This window comes from Nannospalax galili, unplaced genomic scaffold (genome assembly GCF_000622305.1).
Source record: "Nannospalax galili isolate Female #2095 unplaced genomic scaffold, S.galili_v1.0 scaffold186, whole genome shotgun sequence".
NCBI classification, from domain to species: Eukaryota; Metazoa; Chordata; class Mammalia; order Rodentia; family Spalacidae; genus Nannospalax; species Nannospalax galili.
The window spans coordinates 9,430,137-9,438,743 of NW_008358774.1; the positions used below are offsets into that span (position 1 = coordinate 9,430,137).

General features: G+C 43.8%; 1 protein-coding gene across 1 annotated transcript; it reads left to right on the forward strand.

Annotated features, from left to right (window-relative positions):
- The first annotated feature begins 335 nt into the window (after positions 1-335).
- On the forward strand, positions 336-3,578 carry Ccn2 (cellular communication network factor 2). The gene is made up of 5 exons (XM_008822142.3): positions 336-639; positions 756-978; positions 1,249-1,500; positions 1,639-1,850; positions 2,227-3,578. Exons 1-5 carry the CDS (start codon positions 577-579, stop codon positions 2,521-2,523), a joined length of 1,047 nt encoding a protein of 348 aa, XP_008820364.1. The 5' UTR covers positions 336-576; the 3' UTR covers positions 2,524-3,578.
- The last annotated feature ends 5,029 nt before the right edge of the window (positions 3,579-8,607 follow it).

Sequence of the window (8,607 nt, forward strand, 5' to 3'; positions counted from 1 at the left end):
CTATTTTAAGAAGAAAATGTATGAAAACAATAATTGCCTGTATGTTTTTAAATGATCTGTATCCGGAGGGGTAGGAAGAGGATAAAAGGGAAAAAAATTCTATTTGGTGCTATGCTGGAAATACTGCCCCCCCCACCCCTTTTTTTTTCTGGTGAGCTGAAGTGTGCCAGCTTTTTCAGACGGAGGAATGCAGAGTGTCAAGGGGTCAGGATCAATCCGGTGTGAGTTGATGAGGCAGGAAGGTGGGGAGGAATGCGAGGAATGTCCCTGTTTGTGTAGGACTCCATTCAGTTCATTGGCGAGCCGGCCTCTCGGAGCATATAAAAAGCAGCGTCCGCCCGCCTAGTCTCACACAACAACTCTTCCCTCCAAGAAGAGGCAAGCCTGCACCACTCCAGCTCCAACCCGGGACATCATCGCCTGCACCCGACGGCAGCCGCCCCGGCCGACAGCCCCAGCCGCCACTGCCCGGCGCGTCCAGACACCCACCTCCGCCCAGAGCCCGCGTCCCGGCTCCGGCCCCCGCTGCCTCTGAGCCCCGCCGCCCGGCGTCCGTCCTCCCGCCGCGCCCCGACCATGATCTCCTCGGTGGGCCCGGTCCGCCTTGCCTTCGCGCTCCTCCTCGCCCTCTGCAGCAGGGTAAGCTCCTGGAGCGCCCGCCGAGGCCGGTGGCGGCTGGGGAGAGACGGAGGGACGGAGGGAGGGCAGAGCGAGCGAGCGATCGCCGCTGACCGCCCGCCCCTTGCTATCCACAGACGGCCGCCGGCCAGGACTGCAGCGCGCAGTGCCAGTGCGCCCCGGAGCCCGCGCCGCGCTGCCCGGCCGGCGTGAGCCTGGTGCTGGACGGCTGCGGCTGCTGCCGCGTCTGCGCCAAGCAGCTGGGCGAGCTGTGCACCGAGCGCGACCCCTGCGACCCGCACAAGGGCCTCTTCTGTGACTTCGGCTCCCCGGCCAACCGCAAGATCGGAGTATGCACCGGTAAGACCTGCAGCCCCCGATCTAGACCTAGCCCCTTGGCCCAAGCCCTTAGCATCTGGATTGTCCTGCCCCCATCTCCCTCGCGCCCAGCAGGATACCCGCTGGAAAAAGAAGCTGCGCCCACAGAGTCGGGTTCCACAGCTGCTTCCAGTTGACCTCCTGCAGCCCTGACCCCAGCTCTCCACCCTGACAAGCAGTCAGAGCTGCTCTGATCACTGGGACTCTGGTCTGACGTCTACATCTCGCTTCCTCTCCCTTGCTCTCCTGCAGCCAAAGATGGTGCTCCCTGTGTATTCGGTGGGGCCGTGTACCGCAGCGGAGAGTCCTTCCAGAGCAGCTGCAAATACCAGTGCACTTGCCTGGACGGAGCAGTGGGCTGTGTGCCCCTGTGCAGCAATGACGTCCGCCTGCCCAGTCCCGACTGTCCCTTCCCGAGAAGGGTCAAGCTGCCGGGAAAATGCTGTGAGGAATGGGTGTGTGACGAGCCCAAGGACCGCACCATGGTTGGCCCTGCCTTGGCTGGTGAGTTGTCTTCCACTATTATTTTCATTGCCCCCCCACCCCCACCCCCCCGTCCTGGGCTGAGGCTATGCCCAGCAAAGGGGGGAAATGGTCTTATCCAGACGTTTTACCTTGTGTTTGTATGCTCTACTCTCACAGCCTACAGACTGGAAGACACATTTGGCCCAGACCCAACCATGATGCGAGCCAACTGCCTGGTCCAGACCACAGAGTGGAGCGCTTGTTCCAAGACCTGTGGGATGGGCATCTCTACCCGGGTTACCAACGATAATGCCTTCTGCAGACTGGAGAAGCAGAGTCGGCTCTGCATGGTCAGGCCTTGTGAGGCTGACCTGGAAGAGAACATTAAGGTACTTGCTCTCCTTCTTTTCGCTCATTTTCTGAGAATGGTAGTGAATGAGACCAAAGTTAGATGTCTGGCCTCCCTTGTTATTACAGGCCTGTTATCTCCCAAAATATCTAACCATGGAGCTGTTTTGCTGGAATGAGAGATTGTGTAATAGCAACCACCAGTTTTCCACTACAAAATTCTCCCCAGCATTAGTTAATTCAAGACATTCCAAAAGAGGCCATGGCTATGTTTGGAAAACTGGCAAATGCAACTCAAAGTTTCTCCCCTCAGAATATAAACACAAGTCAGATGACATCAGGCTAGAATACAGAGGACAGAAGATGGCCACTCCCCTTGTAGTAACGGATGTTTCTCTTCTCCCCTGTCTTCCTTAGAAGGGCAAAAAGTGCATCCGAACCCCTAAAATCTCCAAACCTGTCAAATTTGAGCTCTCTGGCTGCACCAGTGTGAAGTCCTACCGGGCTAAGTTCTGCGGAGTATGCACAGATGGTCGGTGCTGCACCCCCCACAGAACCACCACCCTGCCAGTGGAGTTCAAGTGTCCTGATGGCGAGATCATGAAGAGGAACATGATGTTCATCAAGACCTGTGCCTGCCATTACAACTGTCCCGGGGACAACGACATCTTTGAGTCACTGTACTATAAGAAGATGTATGGTGACATGGCATAAAGCCAAGGAGTGAGGGTCCTGGACTCATTAGACCATAACTTGAACTGATTTGCATCTCATTTTTCTGTAAAAAATGATTTCAGTAGCACAAGTTAATTTAAATCTGTGTTTCTAACTGCTAGGAGAGAAAGATTCCCACCAAATTGAAAACATTGTGCCATGTCATACTAATAGTCTGTCAATCCCAGACACTGGTTTGAAGACAGTATGGACTTGACAGTCGAACTACATTAGCGCACAGCACCAGAATGTATTCTAAGGTTTGGCTTCCGGAATAGCCGAGACACCAGTAGAAACGGCAGTACTATCAGATGTCACCTTAACATAGTAATGTGCCTGCTATTTGGAGCATAATGAAGGAAGAAAGTTATACGATGCTTGAAATCCTACCTGCAGCTCTGGCCATAGCTAGCATGTGTGTTCTCCACCAGATGAGGCTGAATCGAGTTGTTCTTTAAATCAGAACAGCATATTCAGCTCTGACATTCTGATTCGAATGACAGTAGTCAGGAAGCAGAATCCTGTCTATTAGACTGGACAGCTTGTGGCAGTCTAAATTTGCCTGTAACAAGCCAGATTTTTTATTGATACTGTAAATACTGTAGATATATATATTTGTACAGTTACCTAAGTTAATTTAAAGTTATTTGTGCCTTTTTTGTTTTTGTTTTAAATGCTTTGGTATTTCAAACTGATAGCCTCAAATTCTGAACACCATAGGAAAGACAAGGCTTGTCAATTCAAAATGAAGTGGATACTAAAATGGGAATTGCCATCAGAGTGACGGTCCATCAGAATAGATGGTATGCCAGCAGTGAGGCAACAGTGTCATGGAGTCTGATTTCTAGTAGGAAATGTGGTTACCTCACTGTGAATGAACAAATGGCCTTTATTAAAACATGACTGGCTCAGTAGAGCTTGTGAGAATTCCACCTGGAAGTGTTTGTTTCTACTTTGACTATGACTGTTTTTTGGGCAGTTTATTTGTTGAGAGTGTGACCAAAAGTTACATGCTTGCACCTTTTCAGTTGAAAATAAAGTATATATTTTTTGTATAAAGGGTTTGGCTGTTTATTCTTATAAATATTTCTGGATTTTCTTGTGTATAAGTAGAAAATTAATATTTATCCTAAGGAAATTCACTAACAAGTTTGCAAGTAGTTTTTATATATACAAATAAGCGGGTCAATCAATATAGAGTTTTACATAAGTATACTTTACTTTCAAGCGTCCTGGACTTACAGATATGCACATCACACTAGATGCACAGGCACTTTATCTTCACAGAACTTTATGAACACTTTAAATTCCATTCTCTACAAAAGACTTCAGTCTCCACTAACCCCTGGGATATTATACTTGGTCCATTTTACATTGGTACCTCAGGACTTTGTGAGTTAATTTCTAATCTTTCACATCACAAATTAGTCTATGTCTTGCACAGGGAAAATGCTTAAATATTAACTTGTGTTCTACTATGGGTATATTTCAGAAGTTGAATGTCTTACTGTTGCATCTAAAAAACATATAATAATATACACATCAAAATGGAATCAAGTAAAAAGCAATATTTCATATCACTGTTTTCTTGTTGCCATAAAAGCTAATGACAAGTGATGGCATAAATGTTGAGGACAGGATAACCCAATTTTCCATTCATTAACATCAATAGAAACCTGTCTTCATTTGAAAGTAATTCCACCATTGTCCCAAGTCTTAGGCTTTATCGGACAGTATAACTGACATATCCTCCAATACCAAAATGGTTTGTAGGCAACAAAATAAAATTATTCAAGCACTCTAATCTAGAAACAATAGTGGGCCTACCTGGCTTCTACTAAAAAGTGAACCAAAGTGAATTGAAAACAAATACTCCAAAGGCAACTAGAAACCCACTTTTTTCCAGATGAGAATAGCTGTGGCTTCTGGAGAGGAAAAAACATTGCAGACTAACCTGTCCTTGGGTAATTAGCAATCATGTAGTCCCTCAGACAAAAATACACTTGAAAATAAAGACACTCTATAAACAGTGCCCATACCACAAACCAAATGAAAAACTTCCCAGGTGAAGAATATTTCTGGTCACAACACTTGAACTCCTAGGCTACACCCATAGATGTATATAGTAACACGTCAGCAGCAGCGGCCTGCTACCCCAAATAAACACCAGAGTGTATACACATAGTACATTGCTGTTTCACATTTCCCTTCTGCAAACTGATACCCAGCTACAAAGATGAAGAGCCATGATAAGAGAGCCTGACTTCTAAAAGGCATCAGAGAATTCCGGAAAAATAGAAGCTGCAATGGATGGAAGGATTTGAGATTTTCCACGTCTTCACACAGTAAGTAGATTGCATAACCAAAATCCCATGAGCAGTATTTGTAACAAAATTAGGAGACAAGACACTCTTGACCTCGAGATGGGAATGAAGACAAATTGTCAAACACCAGCAGGCCTGCACTGTGTCAGCAAGTGTGGGAAAAACAGCAAAAGAATAAGGGAGTGTCTGATGCTTTGAGAATAAGAGCACTCCAAGCAAGCAGCAACTGCTGGCAGCCAGTTTGAGAACAGTGCTGACACAGACTGTGGTTTGGGCCATTCCAATGCAACAATCAGGGCTGCTTTCTGAGAGAAGGTATCCACATTCAGGAACAGAATCACGACTGATCAGATCAGGGGAACAGACACTGAGAAAGATTCAGATAAAAATGTTAAGCTATACCTGGTGGCACAGGCCCATAATCTTAGCTACTTGGGAGGCTGACTGTATTAGTTATTTGCCTTGTTGCAGCAATAAATACATGGCGAAAGCAGCTTAAGGAGGGGAGGGTTTATTTTGGCTCATAGCTTGAGGACACAGCCCCTCATGGCAGGGAAGTCACAGCAACAGGAACATGAGGCAGCTGGTCATATTGCATCCTTTCTCAGTAAGCAGAGAACAATAAATACTGGTGCTCAGCTACCATGCTCTTTTTTATTCAATCCAGGATCCCGGCCCATGGAATGATGCTGCCCACGGTTACTGTAATTTTCCCATCTCAATTAATCTAATATAGAGAATACCTCATGGATTCCCTTGTGATTCTAGATCCTGTCAAGTTGACAGTACTAAACATCACAAATCCATCCCTTGTCAACTTGTCATACAAACATATCACATTTAAGTCATAACATTCAACCCTTTATCTCCATAGGCTCTTGGCCATGTTGAAAATATTAACCATCACACTGAGGAAGGAGATTCACAAGTTCAAGAGCAGGTTCAAAGCCAGCCTAGCCAGCTTTGTGAGACTCTATCTCAGAAATGAAAAATAGGGGCCTGTGAGATAACTCAGAGGGTGAAAGTGCTTGCTGTCAACCCTAACAACCTGAGTTCAATCCTCAGAACCCAAATAATCATAGAAGGGGAGAACTGACTCTACAAAACTGTCCTCTGACCTCCACACACAAATCAACGTGTGTGTGTGTGTGTGTATGTGTGTGTGTGTGTATGCGTGCGTCTGTGTGCATCTATCACTATCATACACACATGTGCACATACCAATAGACTAATAAAAAATAAAATTTTAAAAATTAAAAAAGAAAAATAAAGGGGATGGAGGGTCTGGATCAATGGCAGAGCACTTTTCTAACATGACCAAGCCATGGGTTTGATCTCCAGCACTGCAAAACAATGGCAAATGTAAGTTCAAATTTCAGAATTTAAACTGCTAATTTTAATGGAGTGTGAAAATAAAAGAGGCAGCTCTGTAATTCTAGAAATCTATTTTCACCAAGTCTCTACTTTTATATAAATTGAGAAAATCATCAAAGTCAAATCTTAATGCATGAGAAAGAAAAAAATAGTGTTTAAAGCAGAAAAACCATAACTTCCTATTTCAAAAGAATGCTTAGGAAATGACACAAGGCGGGAAAGATGGCAAGAAAACAGCAAATGGCGTGAGAAAGCAACATGTATTGCAAAAATCAGAAATACAGTGAAGGGATCAAAAGTAACCAGAAGGGATACAAAAGTAGCCAGAACAGACTGAGGAAGACATTTTAAATGAAAAAGGAAGCAATAAAAATATCTCAAGAAAAAGTGATAAATATTAGATATGCAAAAATATAATATATGAATAATTGGAGTTGATAAGGAAGAAAAATAGAGTCTAAATTGGGAAAAGTACTGAAATAAAACATGGTTAAAGTTGCCGGGCATGGCGCACACCTTTAATCCCAGCACTTGGGAGGCAGAGGCAGGCAGATCTCTGTGAGTTCAAGGCCAGCCTGGCCTACATAGTGAGTTCCAGGACATCTAGGGCTACAGGGAGACCCTGTCTCAAAAAGACCAAAAAAAAAAAAAAAAAAAAAAAATGGTTAAAGTTGAGCCTGGTAGGTAGCACATGCCTGTAATTCCAGCACTTAGGAGATAAAGGCAGGAGAATCAGGAAGCCAAGGCCAATCTTGGGTACTAGTGAATTCAAGGCCACCCTGGGCCACATGAGATATCATTTCAAAAAGAAAAACCAAAAGCCAGGAGTGATAGTGTATGCCTTTAATCCCAGCACTTTGGAGGCAGAAGCAAATGAATCTCTGAGATCAAGGCCAGCCTGGTCTACATAGCAAGTTCCACAGCTAGGGCTACAGGGAGACTTGATCTCAAAACAAGAGCAGCAAAAGCCTTTCTCTCTCTCTCTCTCTCTCTCTCTCTCTCTCTCGTGCATGCAAAAAGCATTAGAAAACATGTATTGAAAGAAGAAGAATACATCCTAGACCTCATAAAATCAGTCAGCACTTAGCTACTGTTGAACCTAAAGAAAAAGGAAAGCTATCTGGAAACGTTAGCAAAGAGAATGTGCATCTTTTCAGTAAAAGAAAAACAGCTCATCAGCAGACTTTTTGACAGCAATGCTCTAATTCTAATTTTTATGTATGTGTATATGTGTATCTGTATGTGTTTATACACATGGGTATGTGGGTGCCCAGGGACACCAGAAGAGGGTATTGAATACACTGAAGTTGAGAGTTACAGGCAGTTGTGAGTCACTTGATGTGGGTGCTGGGGACTGAACTTGGGTCCCCTGCAAGAGCAGCAAGTGCTCTTAACTACTGAGCCCTCTCTCCAAACCCTTAACAGTAACGTTAAATACACTACTTTTTTTTTTAAGATACAAAATATGAGCCTAAATATTGAGAAATCTTTTCACATCTAGTACTTTTAAAAAATGTTAATAATATATTTAAACTGCTCATGGAAAAAGAAATGAGAAGAAGAGAACTCTTTAGCCTCCAAAGTGACTTTCAAGAATAAAGGACATGAAACAGTCAAAGAACATGAGTCCACCATGAGGACTCACAGGAGGAAAGGGCCCCACGTGCAAAGCCACAGAAACCAAAGAACAAATTAAAGAGCCATACCTTCGATGACTGGCAGGTCTTGAAACTCAGATACATCATGTAATTAGGACTGTCTGAAATTGTTAATAGAAAGAAAAGATAGCAATATATAACAACACAGTCGATGGCTGCTGGGGGTGGGAGGAGTCACTTTTCTTTAGGGTGGGACCACTAGTTGGTTGCCCATGCCCCTAGTGGATGACCCCAAACCTGTACACATATGAACAGCACTAACTTTACTCAGTGAGTTATTTAAAAAAAAAAAAAAAAAAAAAAAAAAATAAGGGAGATGTGTTAAGGGGGAAGGAAAGTTGGAGCAAATGGATATGGTCAAGATACGTCATACGCATGGATGAAATTTTCATAGAAATAAAACATTATTTAAAATTGTATGAAACAAAAAGAATATAATTTTAAAGAAAAAAGATTACAATAATCAAAATCATAAAGAGAATAAATAAATGTTATCTGAAAGGAAGATAAAATTACCATTAGTAATCACAGAGAGACAATCGGGTATAAATTACAAGAAAAAGTAAGAGCCTGAAGAATCAAGAAAGCAGATCTAACTTCTGTGTAGCAGATGTTATAGAAAGAATGGATGAGCTTGCTGGAAATACTATTCCTGTTGGGCCATTTCTGAGATAAACTATCATTGTACTTCACCTCTAAGTGCTCAAGCATATTCAAGATTAGAATGA

Coding starts and splice junctions, on each gene's coding strand:
- Ccn2 (XM_008822142.3), top strand. CDS start 577: ATGATCTCCTCGGTGGGCCCGGTCCGCCTTGCCTTCGCGCTCCTCCTC. Junction 640..755: donor TCCTCGCCCTCTGCAGCAGG/GTAAGCTCCTGG, acceptor TGCTATCCACAG/ACGGCCGCCGGCCAGGACTG. Junction 979..1,248: donor CAAGATCGGAGTATGCACCG/GTAAGACCTGCA, acceptor GCTCTCCTGCAG/CCAAAGATGGTGCTCCCTGT.